We start from the raw sequence: 25,000 nt of genomic DNA on the forward strand, positions 1-25,000 counted from the left end.
CTGCCGTTAAAATAGAAAACGCTGTACAGAAATCGGTACTTATATTGTTGCTAGTGAGAGTTGAGAATGAGCGAGAATCGTTATCTTTGGTACACGTAAACCCGTCAATGCTAGGAAATTGTTATATTTGCAGCTCATTAGAATTAATGGCTTTTACAGTAGTAGCACCTGTCACTAACCAACTGTGCGTATACATTTCAAACCAAATTTTCACACCAAATTGATACACACAATGTACTACAATTTCATAATTTCGAACTTTCCGAAACTGAAACTGACAACAAATTTCATGATGCAATCATGAACGGTCACGAAAATCGACGATACAAGCTACCCATTTTCCCTTGATCTAATCCAGGACACGCCATGTCCACGAGGGGCAGTATCCGCACTAGCGTTGTGCCTGCGAATGAATAACACAAGCTGCACTGAGAGAGTCCTGTGCTGTGGTAGATCTACCGGCGTCCACAATGGTAAACTGTTTTAACCTTTACTTCAACCTCTTCTCAGTAGATCATCAGACGCTATCTTGGTGATAGGGGGTTGATTGAAGGTGAATGCAACAACAGATAATGATTAGTACCGGTAAGCGTTCTGTTCCAAACACTACAATTCACAATTGAATTTGGAAATATGTACAGCCTACAGGGGTGAAGTGGCACAAAGCCAATCTGCACACTGACTCATACACTGACCATTTCAAGACGAGGAGGTCAGCACAGCACGGCCTAAATTCACCTTGACCCAAACCACCACAACTCTGTACGCCAAAACGTCGTAGCGTGGTCCAAAAGTTCGTACGGTTGAGCTTTTCACCTGCAACTTCACTAGCCAAACTTGCACTGCGTCGGAGAAAATTTCCAGGAGCACTACGTACCTGAAAATACTGTAGAAGCTGGAGCTGATCTGGCTCTGGTACGACTCGTACGAGTCCTGCACACTGGGCAAGGACCTCAGTTTGGGTTCTTTTCAATTATTTACTCGTGATTTCCTGGCAAGTAGTAATACTTGACACAAATATCCCGGATCCGGAGCTTTGTGTTTGTGTTGATTTCCAACTCTGTTGCAACACGTGCATTAATTCAGTCATAGCGATTCTTTCCTAAAACTCAACGCATTCTCGCGTGTGCAGTGTGACACATACTGCTAGTACGAGCCGTGCGTGGGCCTGTGCAGTGCCATTCTGATTTTTCGAATGTCCCTCCTATCCGCCATCCCGTGTGGCATGCTCGATGGCATTCGCTGATGCATTCCTTCGCATGCAGATGTGAAAAGGTGGTCTCAGAGTCAACGGACAGCCCACCGCGGCCTGAGCCTGAGGTCCTTTCGCCATCTAATCCGGAGCCTTGTTATTGCCGAACGCTGTGGCTGTGGTACTGTCAGGCACTGATCCGGTGGGTGCGATCGACATAAGATCAACATGATCTTCATGACTGTAGAGCCTGCATCTAGATCTTTGAGTTTGACTTTGTGTTTGTCTTTGAGCTTGAGCTGGGCACTTGAGACTTTTGTTGAGTGAGGCACAGGTGTGACCATGGGATCGTTCAAGCCACAAAGCCAGTCCAAGCCAAGCAAGGTAAGGATCTAGGACACGTCGACATGTCGACAGTAGGTGATCGTGACGTGAGTAGATCCACTACTGGCACTAGTCACTACTGTCATGGTCTATATGCACGTGTATGAAAGTTGAAACGTCCCCGGACTGTCCACATTTTCAGACTTCAGGGCATTGATATTATTATACAAACATCTACACACAGCCACGCTACCTAAAAACTGTCAGTCAAAGCTGTAGATTTAGGCCTAGGGAGTACAGTAATAGTAGGATCATCATCAACTGCCCCAAAACATCTAAAAAAACAATTGCATTTTAAATTGATTGGAAAGATCAAGTGGCCTCTTGAAAATGACATGATTCGCTCAGTCAAACGAAAGATCCTCACTCAACCAGGCATGGCGTAAATTTCTAATACAATAATAATTATTGTATTAGAAATTTATTTACAGTCACAAAGTTTACAATGTAGCTCAGCACTGACTAACTTCCGGGTTCCCAGATTCCCCATGACATGCACATGTAGATCCACCCCAGTCATACTAGAAACTAGTAGAAAGACGGGAGTCCAGCAAGAGTAGACTCTACTCTCTGCTAGAAAGCGAAGCTCGTGTTAACGACTTTTTCTTTGACGACTCCCTGAGCCAAGGCATCATGCAATCTCTTTGTGGAGAGACGATCCATGCATTTTAACATGAGCTTGGTTTTCTAGCTGGGAGAGTAGAGTCTACTCTTGCCGGACTCCCGTCTTGCATAGAAAGTACTCGGTGGATCCGGACTATTGCCTTGGACAAGCTGCCGGTCATGCCGTGATTATCATGTTACCATAGGGGTTAGTTACGGTAGGCCAAGTTACTCAGAAGTCCCAGTGCAAAACGTGCTCAATAACCCAAGGGCAGAGCCAAGACTCATCACACGGTTTGCAATGGAACTAGGCAGTGAAGTTTGCTGTCCTGTCCCCGGGGAAAATTGCGATTCCGCGGCCGCGTTTTTTCCCGCGTTTTTTGCGATTTTTTAAAAGACCGCGTTTTCCGCGATTTTCCCCGCGTTTTTTGAACTTTTTGTTGCACTACACGTACACACAGTGCACTTTTCGGTCAGCAACGTCTCATCGTGGCGGCTTTTTACTCAAATAATGGGTGCTTTATACACCAGAGACTTGTAACTGATTGATTTCACTACATACTCACTGAAAATTGCCGCATTCACCGCATATTTACCGCATATTTACCGCAAATTCACCGCAAATTATGCCATATTATGCCGCGTTTTTCCCCGCGTTTTTTGCGATTTTTTTCCGCAATTTTCCCCGGGGACAGGCTGTCGCTCAGGCGGTTTCAACTGTGAAGTTTGTTGTCGCTCGGACGGTTTCAACTGATGCTGGTTATCCACCAATCCCGGCTCAGACACTGACAATGAACATTGGGGCAGCCATGGTTACCTGATGTCTGAACACTGCTTTGAGTGGATAAAATGAACGGGGGAAAGTACACATTACTAAGGCAAGTACACAATGATTGTAATGTACTACCATTACCTGAGTATTGCTTTGAGTGGATATTGCCGAAACTGAGAAGAGTGTACAATACTCAGGCACAACCACACTGTGGTATTCGGGCTATTCAATATCAATGATGGCTCTGTACATCATACATGTACAGTGACCGTACTCGTACCCGGTCTTGCAGCAGATTGTTCAGTAAAAGAAGAATGGGTTCCTGGAAAATCCAAATGTAGGATTGGAAAAATGTGATAAATTACCGTGACGCTGGTTGACACAGCAATAAATAAAGGAACAAGAAGCGGTATTTAAAAATTGAAAACTTTTTAAATCCTAACAAGCTAATAAAGAATATGGAGTCAACAAAATGAATACTGTAATTTCACAACTTTTTGGTGTATTCTTATTTTCGGTACTTTCGGTGCGCCTGTTTCATACCTAACATTACACCGAACAACTACTAACACACATAATCCAACAGGGAACTGCTTCTCTGGACCTAAAATTTCTGTTCACCTAACCTGGCCTTTTGCCCTAATACCGAAAATATGGAGCACCTAAAATTTCTGAAATTAGAGTACTTCTTTTGAAGAAGGATTTATGAGTTGCAAATTTATACAGCAAATATGGGTGAAATTAATACACTGTAACAAAATAACTATTATATTTAAGCATGGACAACTAACGGGAATCCGACAGCAAGACTGACTCTTGCAAATAATGAAATTCTTATAATAGAGCAGAATATTAAAGAACGCTGAAATGGTGTGCCTAAGAAAGCTAAACTGCGGACAAGCCGAAGTTAAAACAAATTTGCAGTACGTGGAGCAGCTACAGTACAAGCCGCATGGCATAGCACAGCTAAGCCTAGCAGCAATGACATGGCACAGCTAAGGCCACCGCATCGACCCAATCATACAGCAGTGCCAGGCCAGAGATGCTGGCAAGTCTGTCGTAGCTGCTCGCCTTCTTTCTCCCCTAGCGACTGCACCATTTCAGCCAGAGCGCCACGTCTGTTCTGCAGTAGTAGAAACGGCTCGTCAAACTCCTTGATACGCCCGCTGTCAATAACCTAACAGATCACGATCACAGAAAAGCAATTCATAGTAGATCACAATGTAATGCCATCATCAGTTACAGTTACGTGCGCACATGCATGCAGTTTCGACTTGAACGAGTGGCTAAGACACCCAGCCACACCTCAGCCATGTTGAATTGTGGCTAAGACATCCAGCCACACCTCAGCCATGTTGAATTGTGGCTAAGACACCCAGCCACACCTCAGCCATGTTGAATTGTGGCTAAGACACCCAGCCACACCTCAGCCATGTTGAATTGTGGCTAAGACACCCAGCCACACCTCAGCCATGTTGAATTGTGGCTAAGACACCCAGCCACACCTCAGCCATGTTGAATTGTGGCTAAGACACCCAGCCACACCTCAGCCATGTTGAATTGTGGCTAAGACACCCAGCCACACCTCAGCCATGTTGAATTGTTTATCGAGCGGATATAGAACACTAGAACACTACACATCTTGAACTACATACTCCGTCCGAATGAGCATGCCCAGGGAACATTCGGATATGGTAAGCATGTGTATGAGCTCTGCCTGCCCGGAAGTTCTCTCCCCTGGACAAGATACAGCCAGCGATGATATACACCAACTCAATAAAGTAAGTAAATTATCGTGTCCGTTCCCGAAGGGAACTCACGACGGCCGCTAACACCCGATAAACCCTAGCGGCAGATGCAGTGCCTAACGGTGGGGGTGAGTGGATAGGTCTCACAACCACTGGCACAAGTGCCGAAACGACCCCATTAGCTGCATCCATGTACCCCTTGTGCCTGGCCACAAGTTCCCAGTTGACTGTGGGTAGCAGCACGGCTGGAAAAACCGCTCCCAGGCAGGACTTGAACCAGGTACCTCTCGTATCTCAATCATGGTCTTTGACCAACCCACTGTGCCTACCAACTCAATACATTGACTAGAACAGAGAGTTCAAAGCTGCAATGCTAGACAGCTGCTACTGACTTACCATGATCCTGTCCGAGTCGATGATAGTGTGGAGTCGATGAGCTATGGTGATGACGGTGCAGTCTTTGAAATGCGTACGTAACGTCTGCTGGATGATGGAGTCAGTTCTGCACACACACACACACACACACACACACACACACACACACACACACACACACACACACACACACACACACACACACACACACACACACACACACACACACACACACACACACACACACACACACACACACACACACACACACACGGAAGCCGACAATCAGCCTGCTAAGTTGACAATAGGACTTACAATCTGTGCACTATCGCTGGACAAGATACACTGCGGCCCTGCATGGATATACATACCTGCACTGCAGAAAACCAAGATACTGTAAAACCGGAAATTTCAGTGGAGTTTTATTTTCGGTAACTTCGTACAGGTAATTTTTACCTAAAATAAAACGTGACCTAAAATTCAACATTGCCCTGCCACACAGTGTGCAAAATGCATTTTTGGATGCGGAAAACTGGTTTACCGAAATTTTCGCATCACCGAACCGTTGATTTTGGGAAATACCGAAAATTCCCGGTTTTACAGTATACTAGTACATACAGCCTGGGATAACCAATATATACTTTACCAGTAAATACAGCATAGCAATAGCATGATTACAATGTCTGCAGATAAGCAGGGTCTGTTTTACCACATGTAATCTGGCTCTGGTAGGATTTGGGCCTGCTCTAATGGATATGCGCTGTTCGTAGTGTAGTAACATTTTCCAAAAGACTTATAACCTGGGAGGCCCTCACTGCCTTCAGTATCTAATGAGCGAGGCTGCTTACCGACTATCAACATTCGCTGTCGCCTCGTCGATCATCAATATCTTATTCCGGTTCAGCAACGCCCTGGCCAGGCAGATCAGCTGACGCTGTCCAACACTCAAGTTTGATCCGTGCTCCGTGATTTCTGCTTCCAAGCCCTTGTTCAATTGGGAAACATATCGCTTCAGCTCCACCTGTTGCATGCCACACATTACATACGCACACATGTACTGATTATCCGGACAGCTAGCTGTTTCAACCTTATTGTTAGTCTCGTCAGCGTAGGTCAGAGTGGCTGTGATTGTCTCGTCAGCGTAGGTCAGAGTGGCTGTGATTGTCTCGTCAGCGTAGGTCAGCAGAGTGGCTGTGATTGTCTCGTCAGCGTAGGTCAGAGTGGCTGTGATTGTCTCGTCAGCGTAGGTCAGCAGAGTGGCTGTGATTGTCTCGTCAGCGTAGGTCAGCAGAGTGGCTGTGATTGTCTCGTCAGCGTAGGTCAGAGTGGCTGTGATTGTCTCGTCAGCGTAGGTCAGAGTGGCTGTGATTGTCTCGTCAGCGTAGGTCAGCAGAGTGGCTGTGATTGGCTGAACCGATCGTAAGGAAGCCTAGTGAACAAGAAAGCACTTTTTTAAACGTTTAACTTATTGCTTTTTTTGTATTGGCTGATCAATCACTGCATTAATTGTCACCACACTGCTGTGCATCAGTGACTTGTTTGGTGAGCAGCACCCTGGTCCATGTCCATCCGCACTGAACAGCACCTCAACACAGTCAGTCTCTTACTCGTCAGGCGAAATTACTGGTCAGTCGGCGACACGCATTTTTCACAAAAATTTGCGTTTCACCTGCTGGGAAAGTATGCGTGTACTCGAGTCTCATCCTGAGCACGTTTTTTCTCCGTTTTTCAGCTCCTGTATAGCTGTATTTTTCATTGCAAAGCCGTTCTCGATTGTTGTGTTCGTTGTTCAAACGAAGTGGGCATTCAATCGTGAAGGCAGAGGACATAGGAGCCTGATTGGAGTTTCTCGTGGCATAGGACGGCCACACAGAGACACTTTGGGATTTTCTGAATATAAAATACCGTACGCACGATGCTGAGATAAATTTGTGCGATATCAAATTGTTTGTGATCTACCACATCGAGCAGAACGGGATTCCAAACACAAGCTTACCGACGGTTAGGCTGCCGACCTGACTGGAAAAATGATCCCTGGCTTCACCAGACGCCAGAAGTCGGACACCATGTCCCTTGCCGCGACGTCCATCTCCAAAAAGAACTCCATCTTCGTCGTGAAAAGGCTTGAAATACTCAATATTCAACCGAGATTCGCGGTCTCATCCTTTCTCAGATCGAATCATTTTTTGTTGTAGCAGTTGCAGGGCAGATCCCCGCCACTACTTCAACAGAAGATGGCTCCAAAGCATGCCTGGAACAAGCCATATCGAGGTTGCAAGCCACCCATCTCAGCACTTTTTTTGAAGAAATTCAAAATTTCAATGGTGGAAGATATACTATGGAGAGAATTTCAAAAAGTATGTTTCGCGGAGCGATCGCTCAACCTACGTCATTCAAACTTTGCAGGATGGTTCAGACGTACATGCTAGGCATGGAACCACAGAAGATGACACACAGAGTCACACACACACAGCAGATTCGTGTGCACAGATACTAAATTAGTGGACGTCGTCATCTTCTTCCCGCTGATCTCAAATGTACTATGACGTGCTATTTCGCCTGACGACTATGATCTCTACTGAGATGTATCCATGCATTCTCTTACTATCTCTACTGAGCTGTACCCATGCATTCTCTTACTATCTCTACTGAGCCGTATCCATGCATTCTCTTACCATCTCCAACGCGTTCCAGAGATAGGCATTAGGATATCGGCTAAACGGATCCAGGTTATACCTCAGCGTACCGCTGTACAACACTGGATTCTGAATAGGGAGCACAGCAAACAAGGACAGGAGCAAGTACTTTTGTAAGATCAAAATAACCCAAACCAATCAAGCGCTGTGTGCACACAGGCAGAGGTAGGAAGGTGAATGGAGAAACGAATTGTTCAAAATGGTGATCGGAGTCCGGAAGTGAACATGACACAGTTAGTTGCAGCATACATCCGCTGCCAGCATACCTGTGGGATGATGGACAGCTTCTGTCTCATAGTGCTCAGCAACATGTTGCCCAACTCCACGCCATCAATCATGACTTTGCCGCTTGTAGGAGCAAGTCTAAACAACGCATTGATGAACGATGACTTGCCGGCACCAGTACGACCTACTATGCCAATCTACAGAACAGCAATGGCAGAAGTAAGAACCACCAAGTGTAATCAGCACGCCAAGTAGGAAGTAAAAAGATCAAAAAAGCAAAAGTACGGCTTGTTTACAGGCCTCCTCCTCGTGTTAGGATCAGCATTGGCTCAACTCTATCTAAGCCCACACTAATTCGTGTGACATGAGCTGAAGGGGTAGAACCCTGTGAAAGGACATGCATAGGATGTACAGTGATACAGAGCACCCTGGATACTTAGGACTATAGCTGTTGACACATGGTGACACCTCCCTTCCTTTTCTTCTTTTGATAATGCTATTTTCCGTGGTTGGATTCACCCTCCCTTTCTTGTACTGGCTATGTATTATTACGTGCCATGAAGTGGAGACGATAAATAAATAAATACAGTACTTTGTATGACGGCATTATCACAAAAGCAGTCATTTAACCTTGGATACACAGTAACTTGGCCAAAAGTAATGAGACTATGACAGTCCTGAGGACGATATACTGAAGTTTCAGTGCAAACAGTGCTATTACAAAACTGATGTAATCAAGTAGGTCAATACAAGCCACCACCGCCAGGCTGAGCAGTTATCACACAGGTAGGTATGACCTACACATGTATGGATGCCAAGAGTCTGCACATCCCCCCTCCCCTCCCCTCCCCAGACTATTAACCAGTGTCCAGGATCCACACTGCCAGCAATAACAGCTAAAGCGGGGTGATGGTCTATTAATTAAAGACTTCTGTCATTGCTACATCGAGTAGAGTGCTGTGCAAAAATACTGTCACCTTTTCTCCAGGCTGTATTACAAAGTTCAGATTCTTCAGTGCATTTGGCAAGGTAGGTGAGTACGTGAATGACATATCCACTCCGGTGATTTGTCCCCGTTGAGGCCAGTCGTCCGGAGGCTGTACCGGCAGAGGTGGCTGCACCTCCGGCTCAAGCTTGCCGTAGGTAATGACACGCTCTGATGATGTCATCTACACGGGACCAGAAACAAACAGGTTAGTGTACCACCAACAGAGTCAGTACTAGTGACGAGTGCATTCTACAGGACTGGTTTAACAGATGTAAACGCTGGGCAGTTCAAGACATATAATACGAAATCTCTCCACTTGTTTTGTTGGTATAATTTGTGGGTATAGATGCAGTGGATTTGAAGAGAGGGCTGATCAGTAATCTATGCCATATGCAGTTCAGGCCCTGAAGAGGTCTGCTAAAAGTGAATCCTTACCAAATCCTCCACATCAGCTGACATCCTGACAACCCACTGTATGTAGCCATACAACGAGATCTGATAGGTGATCGACAGTCCCAGCGTACCAGCATCCAGATTGAGAACATCACCAAAGTCAAAGACAAGAAGCGCAGCAAACGTCGTGGCAGTCAGATAGATGGCGCCCATCAGTTCCAACCTTGATGCTAGCCATCGTATTGCGGCCAAGTAGCACAGCCATCCACGCGTGTGTGCATCGAGTAGATTGTTAAACTTGGTCTGTAGTTGGTCCTGTGCACCGGCAGCTCTGATTGTTGTCAGACCTTGCAGTGACGATGAGAATTGAGAGAACACTGGACTGCGAGCTGGGCACACCAAGGTGGAGTAGAGAAATCCCAGAAATGGATGAATGCTCGGGAGTTCAGGCACCTCACAAGCAGAAACTGCATTGCTAACCTTTCTGATTAAAGGGGAACTGTCACCAAAAATTTTCTTTGTCTTATCTTGTAGCTCTTTGGCTCCTGATCACGATGGTGTTATTCGTTTTTCTCTGCGATGACTAGAAGTGGGTGAAAACTTGAAAAGAAGGTGTCCAAAATTGTCCCGAAGTACCGAGTGACGTCACGCCGGACTTGACCTCCACGCGTACTTTCATCGTCAAAAACGAAGTCCAGCCCGTGTGCTCGTCGATCGAGCCAACTGTTCGATGTACGGTGCACGCTTGCCTTCTGAACTCGGACACTCGATGTGTACTTTGTACACAATGAGAACGCCAAAAAGGGACAAAATAAACAAAAGTCGACTGCAGTTTGTCGCACTGGTACTTCCTCCACGAAGCTCCAGCTCTTTGTTTTATTTGTGATTACGAAGGAGTGGAAGGATGTTTGTTTGCTGTTAGTGTGACACACATACCTCGTACTTGAAAATGATGTCGTTGTATCGAAGGTGGCGATGTTGCCCACCCGGCTCTGAAATGAAAGACATCGGAGTTCGTCATCTGCATCTTGAGCCAGATGAATCGCCTTCACGTAACTACATTGCGTTCCTTTGGGGCTCGGGTTGGTAGTGTTATCGCCGGCCGGAGGAGAACTGTTTTCTGCATACGCACTCATCATCGTGTTGTTCCTCACACGAAAAGTTCAAAACAACGACGTACTTTCGTGCTCACAAAATAAAACTTAGATCCTCGCGGAAGAAGTCAAAAAGGTGAAAGCTCAGCTGCTTTTTATTTTGATTTGGCTGTGTAGCTGCACGTGGGTCTCTGCCTCTTTGGCATTCTCCTTCGGTACGACGTACCCATCTGTGTTACAGTTCAAAAGGCACACGTGCACCGTAGATCTACATTGGAACAGCTAGCTCGATCGACGAGCACACTGGCTGGATTTCGTTTTTGACGACGAATGTACGCGTGGAGGTCAAGTCCGGCGTGACGTCACTCGGTACTTCGGGACAATTTTGGGCACCTTCTTTTCAAGTTTTCACCCACTTCCAGCCATCGCAGAGAAAAACGGATAACACCATCGTGATCAGGAGCCAAAGAACTACAAGATAAGAAAGAATTTTTTTGGTGACAGTTCCCCTTTAAGGTACTATACAAACCAGCAAGACATACACCTTTTGGTTGGTTGAACTGCTGGTGCTAGCTGAAGACTGAACAAAACTAAAGCTTATAATATCACTATGGTGCATTTCGCATGCTGTTTGAAAGTGCATATGATATATTACTAATTACAATGGCGCTCACAATGCTATTCCATGGTCATCTATTTCGTCAACTGAACAGTATTGTTATCCCAAGGGTGCCACCCATAAACATACACTGCCCACTTGCAACGTGTCCTACCTATGGCTTCCAGGCGCTTCATCTCACGTGATGACTTTGTGTACTTGCGGCGGATAACAATAAACGCTATGGCCATCGGTGGCACTGTCAGCAGCGTCCATGGATTGGTGTAGGAGATGAAAGCAGCAAAGCCCACCATCATCAGAAACCACTAGAGTAGAGTGGCATGCCAGGAACAGTAGAAACAACACACACAGTATTGCAAACCATCACAGTCAGAATTATCGAATTTATCCTCTCTACTAACTCCTGATCAATGATCAAAGGTGTACTTTTATGACTATGCTTTCGGCGTGGGTGGCACTGATCCTCATTGATCTGAAAGAATCATCATGCTCACCCACAGATCAAGCTACTCAAGAGCCATCTAGAGCCAGGCAGTCTTCAAAGTAGTCATTTACTAACAACAAGTTCCTACACACACACAACAGAGGTGAACGGCTGTGGAGCTGTAACTTCAAGTTTCATGCATTTCAGCAATCATCAGACAGCAGCATTCACTATCCAATCCTCTACGAGCAGGCCTAGATATATGATGCTAGCGTGGAAGTCAGTGCATATGTGTGACAGTGTAGACGTGGCATTTGGTCAGTGGTATTCAGAGTTGTTTGTGAGAGTTCACGGATACAAGTACCTATGCACAACAACATTCCTACAGCTACCCAACCGCAAGGTGCATGCCTCCAAGCACAGCGAATAAAGGCGTCAAAGAGGTGAGGAATAGTTAGTTAACCTTCTCAGTGGCATGTCCTGAACGCAGGGAATTGTTTACTTACCCCCTTAATAGAATATAGTTTTACTTGAAGCAAACATTCAAAAATGGCTACTCACCGCAATGAACTCATAGAAGACGAATGGAAGCAGGATGTCAAGAAGGTTGATATCTTTTGCAAACCTGTTGAGAATTCTCCCTGTACAGAAACCGATTGAAGAAACGAGAACTGTGATCAACAATGTGCATTGGAACTTCCCTATGCCCAAATCCGAGTGCCTTCTAGGCCCAGCCAAGAGGTCACGTTTTTTTAGGTGATCCGGCTGACGTGCATAGGTACGCCGTGAGCTTGTGTCGTAGGTATATCGTGTTGGCACCGACGCATGCCATGGGCCATGTGTGGGGCCACTGGGAAACATCCGTGGTCGCATTTCTGCTGAGGCCTGCAAAGGAAGGTGACTATAGACCGAGGTTCCACAATACAACACCAACATCTCAAGAGCAAAAAACACACACAGTACTCGTATAGCCGGTGTTTTGAGTGACCAATGCGTAACGACACCATCTGCCTATGAACAACTAAGGACACAAACCATGGTTTGTCATTATACTAATATACTCATTGAGAACAGTTTGGATCGTTTTTAACTGTGCACCCCCTTGCCCATCACCACAACCCAATCGGATACATACCAGCGGCAACACAGCAAAGATTACATAATGATACGTAATAGCACCGCGTACCGCTGGGATTACTGTTAAAAAACAGCATCGGCGCTTTCAAAATGGCTCCCAACATCAGATCATGCAGCTTCTTGGACGACATTACGAATATCTGTCTCAGAATGATGCTGCGAAACAGCAGTAGCAGAGTCGATAGGATGAGAAGACCTCCCCACACCGCTACAAAGTCATCATTGCTGAGTGGGTTCTGTCCGCTGTTAGCTGCAGAACAGTTGAGGGGATCCGTGCATCCCGCCGTTTCCATGGTTACATTGCTGTTTGCTGCCGTCCTGCAGTCACAAACAGAAACAAATAGAAACCAATAATTGCACGTATTCGCATAAAGGGCGGGTCAAGAACCACCTCTCTGCTTCCGTGGGACGCCACCACCCCATAATCAGGTGTCAGCTGCGACTCCTAAACGGTGGGGGAGGATAGATCAGATCCACCAACCAGAGGCCAAAGGAAACAGAAACAGATGCATACAAAGGAACAGGAGTTGAAAACGAAGAACTGTGGAGTATATTCCCAATTAGTCAAGTGCAATAAACTCAACGGATCTCAAGAAGAACGGAGCACTGGAAATAACAATTAAATTGTCGAAACGTTGCTAGCTCGACGTGAATGGCACAGCACTGTGTATATTATCGCCCTTTCAATGTGGAAAATCCCAACATACCATGAGGCCAGCCACCAGTCGGCAGTGATAATGGATGCCTAGCATATGAGCAAAAAGCATGGAAGAACCAATGTACGAGCTCTTAGAACAAGACGGGCAACGCAGAACCGAACAAAGGATATGCCTTGTGACAAAGCAGAGCCGTGTTCTCTAGCCCCAAGTCCCACGAGCTCATTATATCATACGAAAAGACTGAAGTAGAACAGTTCAGTCTTTCTCCTATCCGGCACTGAATCCTCTCCTCCTCGTCCTCCGCAGCAAATTATCTTGAGCCAAGAGTGTTCTAGATTCATGAATGATTTCCGCACGACTGTGTATGCTTCAATTCGCTCGCAACCACAGCATTGCACCAGCGTGGGTGGCAGTGCTATTCCACCAACATGCCATCCACACAGCAAATTTGAACTTAAAAAATTAAGTGTACGTGACTGCCATAGAAGAATTCCTCTGTCCATACATAGCATCCATTAGACCACGCTCATATATTGCACATCAAAGACGCTGTGTCAGCAACAAAGCAGCACATTCAACAGTGTTCAGTGATGCTGTAGGGTGCAACACTCAAATTCTTGCCACGGAAAAAGTCCCCCATTCTAGATGCTGATGCTGTATTCCTGACATGGCATAACCCGGAGCTTTAGCAGAGAATGTGCTGTAGGGTTGAGCAATAGCAGATTATTGTCACTACTCACAGGTGTTGCAATGAACACAATACCAGCACCGATCAGTACCAATGTGCTAGCGCCAGCACGTAGATATCTCCAATAGTGTCTCCATGTCACCGCGCCAATCGAGCGATCCTCCTCTACTTCATGCTCATCGACTGCCTCACCAAGTAACTGTGCAAGCCAAAAGCAGATGCAATCGAAAGTCAGCCACAATTTGCTTGGCTTTACCATCCAGGTTCATCAACAACACACTCATATAGCTCTTATTCAGACCTCAAAGCTACAGGTACCTGAGTCTGCATAGCACCCTGTGGGTGAGGATTGTATGGAAGTATTACTACTCGTTCGCCAATTTTAGTGGAAAATGCGATGTCATAATTATGCCAGATCTCTGGCCCCTTCCCCCATTGAAACGTATGTGATTCAAAGTTAGGGACACCTCGAACTTATGGCCAGTGCCCGGTCCCAGACTACCGGAATAAGCGAGATACGAGTGTATACGCATTGAGCAGGATTTAGCTCTAGCATACAAATAGTTATCCCACAGTGATTTGACTACAATACAAAGTATAGTTCTCTATTGACGAACAACGTCAAGTTCAAATGCCAACCATCAAATCAGCATGCATTACCCTTGGCATACATGTGTGTTGTATGTCTAAGTTTGACGTGAAGGCTGGAAGAAAACAAAGTTAGAGACTGCATATGCCTCTACTTACGCTGGTCAATTCATCATTGACGTGAGCTCTGCGGCGCACTGGATCTGTATCATCTTCAACTTTGGACAAGCGCTTGCCGAGGTCCAGACCAGATTGCAGTAGTGCTTCGTAAGTAAAGATACCGAGTGACTTGCCCTGCCAAACAAACATACATACATGCATGCATGCACGCACAAACACATCAACACACACACATACACAAACACACACACCAAATTGGTCATGGCTGGTTTCTGTCACTACACCATGCAACACCCCATTTCTTAATCTATAGCTGTACTGGTAGAAAGGGACATGTTGTTTTCGTGGAGTTACATGTAAATTTAGTACTTGGAATAACTACCGTATTTTTCGGAGTTTAGTGCGCACCTTTGTATAACGCGCACCCCCAATCTTCATTGGGGGTGCGCACTTCAATCGTCATTGAAGTACATGCATTTCATATTCGGAGCATAGTGCGCACCTGCGATATAGGGCCTAAAATAGCACATCTAAAGTGCGCACTATACTCCGGAAAATACGGTAGTCGATTCATGATCAGCAGCAGTACATGTAGAAGGAGGAAGACAAACACAGGAGCTGAGAGAAGACATGACACAGGAGCTTCACACACGGTATGACCAGTATGACCATGGTTGTACCACTTTTCATCCAGGATGGTCTCCCCAGAGTGCTAAAACGTGCCCCATTGACCGAAATATCTGATTTTTCCCCTCAAAGCACACCCCCAGACCCCATCAGACCACTCTCCACTGCCCCGTGACACCTCTGTGACTACACTAATCAAGGTGCCAGTATCCGGAATCCCTGCATAACTACTTACATGTTCTAAGACCATGATCTTATCAGCGGATGAGAGAAACTGCTCCTGATGTGTGATCAGCAAAACAGCTTTGTCCTTGAGAAGTCCACATATACACCTAGAGCATAGCGGCATTACAAACACAACGTAGGAAGAAAATCATAATTAACTGGAGTACACGAATAGACATCGTAGGGACATGGGTTTATCATAGCAATGTTCACAGTCCATTTGCCTTGCATAGCTATACAATAGAAGCAATACGCATACTTTGGAACAATGCACCTGTTTGGCATCACTAATCACTCTCCCACAGCGGCATACTGAACGTAACGTGCCTGGGACCGGAGTGTCAGAATTCCTTTTAGCAGCCTTTCCCGCTCTACTGAGTTCACGAGGGCACCGTAGCACAGCTCCTCATCAACACGGATAAAGACAATTGCATAATGTCTGAAAGTAGCAAAAGTACATTGTACACTCAGGCACTGTACAGTCATAGAAGGTCTCAGCCTGATTAACCATGGTGAGTTTGATCCCCAGGACAACCATAAATGTAAACCATGATCATTCACTGTTGTCCATTCATGCACTGATATTGCCGTTGAAGGTACTGCAGCGAAGATCACCCTTACCATTAATTACGTATTGGTAAGAAGTCTCTCAACACCAGGGCAGCTAGATTGCAGTCTGTGAGAATCCCGGGAACAGCCCCCCCCCCCCCTCCCCACCCCACCCCACACACACTTACTGTTCAAAGATGTGCCGTCCAACCTCAGCATCGACGGCGCTCAGCGGGTCATCGAGCAAGTAGATAGCAGCATCTTGATACACTGCTCTGTAGAATTATATAGGATAGGATGTGTGAAAGTAAAACATCTGCGTAATGAGTTTGATCAAGCTTGGTGCTCTCATTAATGCAGCAACTTGAACTGTTCAACCTAATCATGTTGATCAGAACTGATGCCAAGTAACATGAAAAAATGGCGACCGGCTTGGCAATTGTCAGCGGAGCTTGAACCTTGCTATGGGGTTCAGGGGCATTGGACACGCTATGGTCACTACGGTATTTACCCCACCACACGTTGTCCCAGGTACGCCGTCAATTAATAAAAGCACTGATTCGGACACAGCGGAGTCACCCCCAACCCCACGAGCATACTGCACTTCCGATGGCTGTCCGTACCATCCTAACATATCCTTGTGGTATTGCCTGAACGACATCTAGCAGCCATCAAGCCGGTTACTCACCGTGCTAGACCAAGCCTAGCCTTCTGTCCACCGCTAATCTTGACACCATGTTCACCAACCAGTGTTTGATCACCGTGTGGCATGTTCTCCAGATCCTGAACACAAACATTTACAAACAGAACATACAATTTGACATCCTGTGCACAAACATCTAAACACAGAACTGATGAGTGTTTTTTGAACACGAAACTCGGAGTCCCGAGAAAGCTCTTGGTCTCTGTTGTTCTGCCTTGTGTAGTACTCTCTGAACTCGTTAGGGTATTGAGCACTATTTGCAACAAGGATTTCAGACCGTGCACTTTGTGTACAAACAGAACATCAATCTGACATCCCGGGCAGGCTAGAGACAGTGCATTCTGCTTCTGTCGGAAGTCAACAACCCTCACAAGACGAATGTTAATGCCTAAAACGGAGGACTAGCTTGCTAGGCTGCCAGCACGATACACCTCAGAACCACATCCTATTCTCAGCATGCACGGAACAATCACAGCTAGCTTGCATCGATGAATAGCATGACTGACGCCGGGTGTGGTCCAGTGAAAATTATTCTAACTATTTTTTGCAATCTTGCTCAGGTAAGCAATAGAAATGTAACCACATTCGATCAACACAATATTCTAACGTACTAGTATTCACAACAGCGTGTTCACCTTGTCAAGGCAGCATGCAGACAGCACAGTGTTGTAGCGCTCAGCGTCAAACTTCCGGCCGAACACGATGTTCTCCCGAATAGTTCCGGCGTACACCCAGGCAAGCTGCAACGGAGAGGACAACAGTGAGTGTGTAACCGTCATAATAAATTAATTATCACTCCCCCCTCACGTGACCGCGGACTCCTCCATATACACTCACACAATAACCACACAACTGTTTGGGGATAGCGCGCTTATTGTATTATGCCAAACTTGACACGCTGAGTCCAGCTTGACTCAGCTGAGTCCCTAACTGCAATTTACTGCTCTAACATGAAGCCGTGCCTCCCAAAAATAATGGGGGTAGCCTCGCCGCACGCTATCCCCTATTCTTGGTCCCGTCGATCTCTGTGCTGTTCGCTGTAGACCTGTGATGTCATGCCTGATTCGGTATACAGTGAAACCAGTAGCTAAAGACCACCGTGACCAGCGACCAGTCTGGTACTACCGACCACTTCGCCGGGCACGGACGGTCTCACATTCATAATGGTTGTGCAGTGCAAGCCTGCAGCCAAGGACCACCTGCCACTAAGGACCGCTTTCTCTGGCCCCAAGGGGTGCTCGTTAGCCACAGGCTCAACCGCACATGTATCTCTTGCGGGTCAACCCTGACCACCTTCCGGCGGCCTGGAGCTGCCGTCCGGGCACCTTCCTGGCCGCCAGATCCTGTGTCAGCTTGAGGGCGTCTACCAAGGGCATTGCCATGAAGGACTGCTAGGCTTTCCCCTGGTTGGTAGCTCCTGCTGGTGCTGGGCACTACTGAATACGCTGACGACTTGTCAGCTTTAGTGTTCGCACGGTGGGATACCTGGGCGCCCCAAGCCGGGCAGACAACAGCCGAAGGGCTGTCGTGTTGGATACAAGTGTGACTAGCTACCTGCCTGGTACTATGGACACCTTCGCCGGGCACGGACGGTCTCACATTCATAGTTTGCGGTGCAAGCCTCCAACTAAGGACCACCTGCCCCTCAAGACCGCTTTCTCTGGCCCCAAGGGGTGGCCGTTTAGTCACAGGCTCCACCGCACATGCATCTCTTGCGGGTCAACCCTGACCACCTTCCGGTGACCTGGAGCTGCCGTCCAGGCCCCTTCCTGGTGGCCAGATCCTGTGTCAGCTTGAGGGGGTCTACCAAGGGAATTGCCACGAATCGCACGAGGGAGATACCCGGGTGCCCCCCACAGAGCCGACAACAGAGCCAAAGGGTTGGCGCGTTGTATACAATTATTAGTTTCTCAGTTATTCTTGTATTTTGCCTCTTAGGTCGATGACGGCTTCCCGCCCGCCGATCGTCCAAAAAAAAAAAAATATATATATATATATGGGGTGAGGCCCCTATCCTGCAACAGACAATAAATGTGGCCGGGAGTATGCGCTAGAGGCCAGTCAGGACCTGCTGGGTGCCCGAGCTACGGTGCTAACAAGCAAATGCGAACAAGCAAGCTCGAAAGGAGATCTTCGGTTGCACTCCCCATCACAGCTGCAAACAAACCACGCTCCGAGGGAGAGCTGCCCCTGCATTTTGCAAGCCTAGCTGTAAATATACAAAGCTCCAAGAGGAAAGGCCCCTGCATTTTGCAAACATAGCTGTACACATCCAATGCTCCCAGGGGAGCTGCCCCTGCATTTTGCAAACATAGCTGTAAACTTCCAAGGAGCTGCCCCTGCATTTTGCAAGCATAGCTATAAACATCCAAAGCTCAGGGGAGCTACCCCTGCGTTTTGCAAACCTAGCTGTAAACCAACAAAGCTCAAAGGGAAGCTGTCCCTGCATTATGCACACATAGTTGTAAGCATCCAAGGCTCCAAGGGGGGCTGACCCTGCATTTGCAAACATAGCTGTAAACATCCAAAGCTCCCAGGGGAGCTGCCCCTGCATTTTGCGACCACACCTGTAAACATCCAACTTCAAAAGCTCCCAGGGGAGCTGCCCCTGCAGTTTGCAAGCATAGCTGTAAACATCCAAAGCTCCAAAGGGGAGCTACCCCTGCGTTTTGCAAACCTAGCAGTAAACCTACGAAGCTCAAAAGGGAGCTTCCCCTGCATTTTGCCAACATAGTTGTAAACGTAGAAGGCTCCAAGGGGAGCTGCCCCTGTATTTGCAAATATAGCTGTAAACATCCAAAGTTCCAAGGGGAGCTGCCCCTGCATTTGGCAAACCTAGCTGTAAACCTACAACGCTCTGAGGGGAGCTACCCCTGCATTTTGCAAACCTGGCTGTAAACATCCAAGCCCCAAGGGGAACTGCCCCTGCATTTAGCCAACATAGTGGTAAACATCCAAAGTTTCAAGGAGTGCTGCCCCTGCATTTTGTCCGCACAGTTGTAAACTAGTTAAAGCTCCAAGGGGAGCTGCCCCTGCATTTTGCAAACATAGCTGTAAACATCCAAAGCTCCAAGGGGAGCTGTCCCTGCATTTTGTCGCGTAGCTGTCAACTAGCGAAAGCTCCAAGGAGAGCTACCCCTGCATTTTGCAAACGTGGCCATAAACATACCCAGCTCCAAGCCCTTTTTTTGTTTCTTCTTCGCAAACATAGCTGTAAACATACCACGCACTAAGGGGAGCTGCCCCTGCTTTCTGCAAGCATCGCTGTAAACGATTACATACAAGGCTCGGAGGGGAGTTGCCCCTGCTTTTTGCAAACATAACTGTACCAGGCCCCAAGGGGAGCTGCCCCTGAATCTTGCAAACATAGCTGTGAACATACAAAGCTCAAAGGGGAGCGGCCCCTGCGTTTTGCAAACATAGCCGCAGCGCCGGGCATAACGCCACCCAGGCGAGGCGCGCTGCCCCTGCCTTGACCAATGCCGCTGCAAACAACACGCGCAAAGGGGCGTTGCCCCTGCATTTGCTTGCATAGCCGCTGTATCAGACCGCTGGGTCAGCCGCCATATCAGACCGCTGGGTCAGCCGCCATATCAGACCGCTGGGTCAGCCGCCATATCAGACCGCTGGGTCAGCCGCCATATCAGACCGCTGGGTCAGCCGCCATATCAGACCGCTGGGTCAGCCGCCATATCAGACCGCTGGGTCAGCCGCCATATCAGACCGCTGGGTCAGCCGCCGCCGCCATATCAGACCGCCGGGTCAGCCGCCATATCAGACCGCCGGGTCAGTTGCCATATCGGACCGCTGGGTCAACTGCCATGTCGGGCCGCCGGGTCAACCGCCGCATGGGCTAGGGGCGCTGCCCCTGCCTCTGCCGCCAACAGAGCTCAAAAGGGAACCACCCCTGCATTTGCTCGCACCGCCGCCGTATCAGGCCGCCGGGTATTCCGCCGCACGGGCGATTACGAAGGGGAATCGCCCCTGCCTCCGCTAGTACAACTGAATAAGCAGCATGGGCCAATCGCCCTGCCCGCCGGGTGCGCATAATGTGTGAGTGTGTGTGTGTAACGCACATACGCGTGTCTGCAACATGCCCTGCGCGGTCGTGACGGATTAATCCGTCGCACCTCGGGTAAAGTGTTAATTACTGAAAGTAAGACAAGGTCGCCAGCCCGCCAACACCGGCACTTACTGCCGGCTCGCTGTGGTATCTAAACAACAATGGCAACAGCGACGACAGCCGCAAGGAAAAAGATAACAGCTCGCCATGTCTGTCGCCGTGCGACTACCCTGATCTAACAATACTCATGCCAGTTGCACCACAAACAATCCACTCATGACATCTTGCTCTAAAAGGCGAGCTGCCTGCAAACTTGGATTCACACAAGAGCCATAAGAACACGAGGTCAATCTTGGTGATCATAAAAAGGAGAGACTGATTAGGAACGCGCATGCCTAATTTATACGGGCCAAGATCGCGCATGCCTAATATGCGCGCGTACCATACTGCGCATGCCTATAGCCATTCAGAATATGGAAGGATCGCGGCAAGGTCAGAAAAAGTAGGCTCTAGCACTACAAATTTATGTCTAAGTGATAATTATGGAAATTACGATCGCGTTCGCGACAATGTCCAAACAAAGCCCCAAAACAGCAAAGTAGACCCCACATGCTGAGACTTGGTGTAATGCCGCCTAGTACGAGTAGGAAGGGGAGGGGAGCGACAGCACTTAGAGGCGAAGCAGGGTGAGGGATGGAGGAGAGGAGGATAAAGAGAGAGAGAGAGAGAGAGAGAGAGAGTATGTGTGTGTGTGTATGTATGTATGTATGTGTGTATGTATGTATGTATGCGTGTGCGTGGGTGTGTGTGTGCTTGCGTGCTTACCCACGTGTGCTGAGAGAGATAGACTACACAGCGAATGAAAAAGGAGGCACGCATTGGTTGAGAAGAAGTTCAGCCGGTTTGCTGCCATGATTAGTTGCTCCCGCATAGCATGAGTTCGGGACTAAGCCGAGTCCAGCAGCTGGATTAGGGAGCCGATGAGAGGAAATGGACTAATCGTCCGCGTGAAAGAGCGTCCGCAGCGGAGTTGTCCGTGGCCGTAATATGGGTAGTCAGCAAGATAAAGCCTTGTGTTCTGCTACCATGCGGGGGCTGAAGTGGGCTAGTTCCGTCACGGGTGGATTTCGGCAAGTCCCGGATTTCAGACTGCTCCAACTGTCTTTTTGTCGCCGTGCAGTATGAATTTCTTGTCGGACTACTTAGGGCCCCAGAGGGCGTAAGCTCGTGTTGCAAGGCGCGATGGTTGTGAAAGTCTGCCAGGCCTCGACCCAGTAGATTAGAGATTCAGTTTTTCTCTTGCCAGAAGAGGAGCCGCCAATGACAATTCCACTCAGTGATTGCCATCGGATTGATCGATTCTAACACGTTTGGCTGCTGGCTGCGTGTGGGCAGGACAGGAAGGAAGCATTGTGGCCAGCTCGAAGTATTCCGCACGCCGTATTGTCCTAATCGTCTCCCGTGCGCCAACACATGCGCCGGCCGGCATCATAGCGCCTCCAAGGAACTCAACTAAACCGGTCATGCACGACAGTGTCCATGCCTGCATTTTCGGCCGGCATGCTCATCGCCCGAGGCTTCAAGTGTTGGTCAGGGCCGACGCTGCCGTCGCCGCGGTCTCAAACGAGGAATACCAGCGATCCGCTGCTGAGTAGGATCCATGCTCAGGTACGGGTATAAACCATGTAAACCAAGTAGCTTTAGAGCAAACGAGAGCAAAAAAAATTCTGGCCTTCTGCAAGCAATAGCAAGTAATGAGTGACGGCTGTGTAAAGTCGCACAACCATGCAGTCGACCGGATGATGGTGAGTGTCCGGCACACATCTTGCTCTGCTGCTCCACCTGCGCATACCGGATACGGTGGTGCGCTTACGGGCGGGCTGCCTGGGCCCCAGATGCCTCCTTGATGCGCCACGGAGTGCCGTCGAAGCACCTGTATAACTTCGGTGATTCAAATGCGAATGCAGCCTTGCCGGTCGCCCGCCGGCCTGCCGCCTACGCCACCAGCCTGAGACTGGCCCTGCCGCATTTGGTGCTTCTAAACGCTGCGATCCGGTAGACAGCTCACTGGGCTGCCAAATACGTGACTGGCTTGAGGACAGTTCCATACTGGGCAGGGCGCCCAGCTCAGGTCGCACGCCGTAGCGGCGTGAGCTGGGCGCGGTGAGGGTTGGTGATAACTACAGTTTCCTCCTTCCTCCTCCGGAAACTTCCATAATTATGCTTTCTGCTCTACTTGCAACCTGATCAATTATTCTGTGTGTGAGCGCAGGATACATTAGCAGAAATGGAAGAGACCTACTTCAAGTAACTATACAAGCAACGGCGTGTAAATGCCGCAATGAGATTTTCTTGCTCTGTTCGGCACTGCCAAGAACAGTTGAAGTGCTTGCTCTTAAAAAGTGCATGAAGGATTGCATAGTGCATGTGCACAAGGTTCATATCATGATGCCACAGTACTACGACTACTACTGAACTACTGAAGTATACCTGTGCAGCGTATCCAATGTCTTCATCAGCAGCACAGTAACCCTCCGTGATATTCAGCTCACCCAGTACTGCCATCAACAAGGATGTCTGCAAGAAAAAACACACACGCATACACACACGCGAGCGCGCACGCACACACACACACACACACACACACACACACACACACACACACACACACACGCGCGCGCGCATACACACGCACCTTGACCTTGACCTTGATTTTGCCCATTGCGTACGCAATGATAGCGAATGTCGCAAAGTTCAAGTGAGAACACGAGCGCAGAATTTGGCATGTTGTTTCAGGTTTTCTGGTCGACGAAACGCGCGTCCACAAACACAGAGAAGAGCATCAGGAGTGGGCCGTGGCGATGGGGTGCTGCTTGCAGCTCATCTCCAGCCGGGACGATCTTGGCAACTCTCAAACCAGGTGGTCACGCCGAGGTCCGCCAGGTCAGTCGACACCACATCTCGCCGCCTCTTCTCCACAAACACATGCACTCCCCCCCCCCCCTCCCCTCCCACACACACACATGTACCTCACCGCCAACCCTCCACCCAGGAACAATGGCTAGGAGCCTAGGACACCATGCTGCAACTCTTTACTTATTTATTGCCGACAAATACCAGGTATAAAGTTACACAAGCAAAAAGACAGGCACACACACACATACAGGCACACACACACACACACACACACACACACACACACACACACACACACGCACACATATGCACATAGAGCCTGAGTAGCTACCCACCTTTCCAGAACCAACTGAGCCGACAGCCATCGTCAACTCTCCCTGCATGAAGAAAGTACCCGTGTAAGAAACAATAGACCGGGTAAAAAAATCCATGTGGGTGGGTTTTTTGTTTGTCTGTCCGTCCGTCTGTCCGTCCGTCCGACCGTTTGTTTGTTTCTGTATATTAATAGGTTAGTCCCTTCGCTAGCATTGTAGTTGGCACCGGGTTTGTCACAAAGGTAAACATTCAGCGTATAGTACATGTATATGCAAGCATCTGTGTGCTCCCATGTGTGTGTGTGTGTGGGGGGGGGGGGGTGGGGGGTGGTGTGTGTATTTGTGTGTGTGCACGTGTGTGTCTGTGTGTGTGTGTGTCTGTGTGTGTGTGTGTGTGTGTGTGTGTGTATGCCAGTTCAGGAGGCTTGCCTTGTAAACCGTGAGGCTGATATCCTGGAGCAAGAACTTGTACTCTTTATCTTCGTTGCTGCTGCTCTGTAAGAGACCAACATGCAATGCACAAAATAATGAACAAAATCCTATCATTCCTGTTCCAATCGAACGCTGAGTCAGGAAACAGCATGATATTATTGTGAATGGATGCTAGCATAGATGTGACTCTTTCTTGCACTCTCACTTTCTACGTGATGCCTGCATGACCGTGTTAAAGCTGGACCGGAAATCTAGCCGCGGCAGTGGTCATTAACCAGGCATTTGTCTGCTGTTGTCCCCTCTTGCCTTTCAGTGCAAAACAGTGCTGTTCATCTTCAAAATCTGCAACACAACGAGGTAAGAGAAGCTTTCCGAATCTCACTAATTTTACCAACAGAAGAACAAAACAGTACTCTGGGCTCCGCTGAAGAGACCTAACAAGGTCGAAACAGCTTCAGTGCTTCTT

At 48.1% G+C, this 25,000-nt stretch overlaps 2 protein-coding genes across 6 annotated transcripts in view; both read right to left on the minus strand.

Moving 5' to 3' along the window:
• Positions 1-1,052, minus strand: part of LOC135808228 (ATP-binding cassette sub-family C member 4-like) — a 35,199-nt gene extending 34,147 nt beyond the window's left edge. Inside the window, exon 1 of the mRNA XM_065321385.1 lies at positions 696-1,052. The gene's annotated coding sequence lies outside the window, so the exon portion shown is untranslated. The remainder of the gene's footprint in view (positions 1-695) is intronic.
• Positions 1,053-3,167: 2,115 nt separating this feature from the next.
• LOC135808229 (ATP-binding cassette sub-family C member 4-like) overlaps positions 3,168-25,000 on the minus strand; it is a 33,861-nt gene continuing 12,028 nt past the window's right edge. For all 5 annotated transcript variants that reach the window (XM_065321389.1, XM_065321386.1, XM_065321387.1 and 2 more), the window contains 20 exons: positions 24,532-24,597; positions 24,124-24,165; positions 23,363-23,449; positions 17,445-17,549; positions 16,795-16,889; positions 16,295-16,381; positions 15,568-15,664; positions 14,745-14,879; positions 14,050-14,196; positions 13,358-13,395; positions 12,700-12,968; positions 12,075-12,154; positions 11,244-11,394; positions 9,419-9,765; positions 8,973-9,164; positions 8,037-8,192; positions 7,750-7,839; positions 5,923-6,095; positions 5,096-5,201; positions 3,168-4,128 (listed from right to left, as the gene is read on the minus strand). In XM_065321389.1, coding sequence (XP_065177461.1) covers positions 3,970-4,128; positions 5,096-5,201; positions 5,923-6,095; positions 7,750-7,839; positions 8,037-8,192; positions 8,973-9,164; positions 9,419-9,765; positions 11,244-11,394; positions 12,075-12,154; positions 12,700-12,968; positions 13,358-13,395; positions 14,050-14,196; positions 14,745-14,879; positions 15,568-15,664; positions 16,295-16,381; positions 16,795-16,889; positions 17,445-17,549; positions 23,363-23,449; positions 24,124-24,165; positions 24,532-24,597 — 2,622 coding nt within the window. In that variant the 3' untranslated portion in view covers positions 3,168-3,969. The remainder of the gene's footprint in view (positions 4,129-5,095; positions 5,202-5,922; positions 6,096-7,749; positions 7,840-8,036; positions 8,193-8,972; positions 9,165-9,418; positions 9,766-11,243; positions 11,395-12,074; positions 12,155-12,699; positions 12,969-13,357; positions 13,396-14,049; positions 14,197-14,744; positions 14,880-15,567; positions 15,665-16,294; positions 16,382-16,794; positions 16,890-17,444; positions 17,550-23,362; positions 23,450-24,123; positions 24,166-24,531; positions 24,598-25,000) is intronic.

The sequence above is a fragment of the Sycon ciliatum genome, chromosome 2, assembly GCF_964019385.1.
Source record: "Sycon ciliatum chromosome 2, ocSycCili1.1, whole genome shotgun sequence".
Taxonomy (NCBI): domain Eukaryota; kingdom Metazoa; phylum Porifera; class Calcarea; order Leucosolenida; family Sycettidae; genus Sycon; species Sycon ciliatum.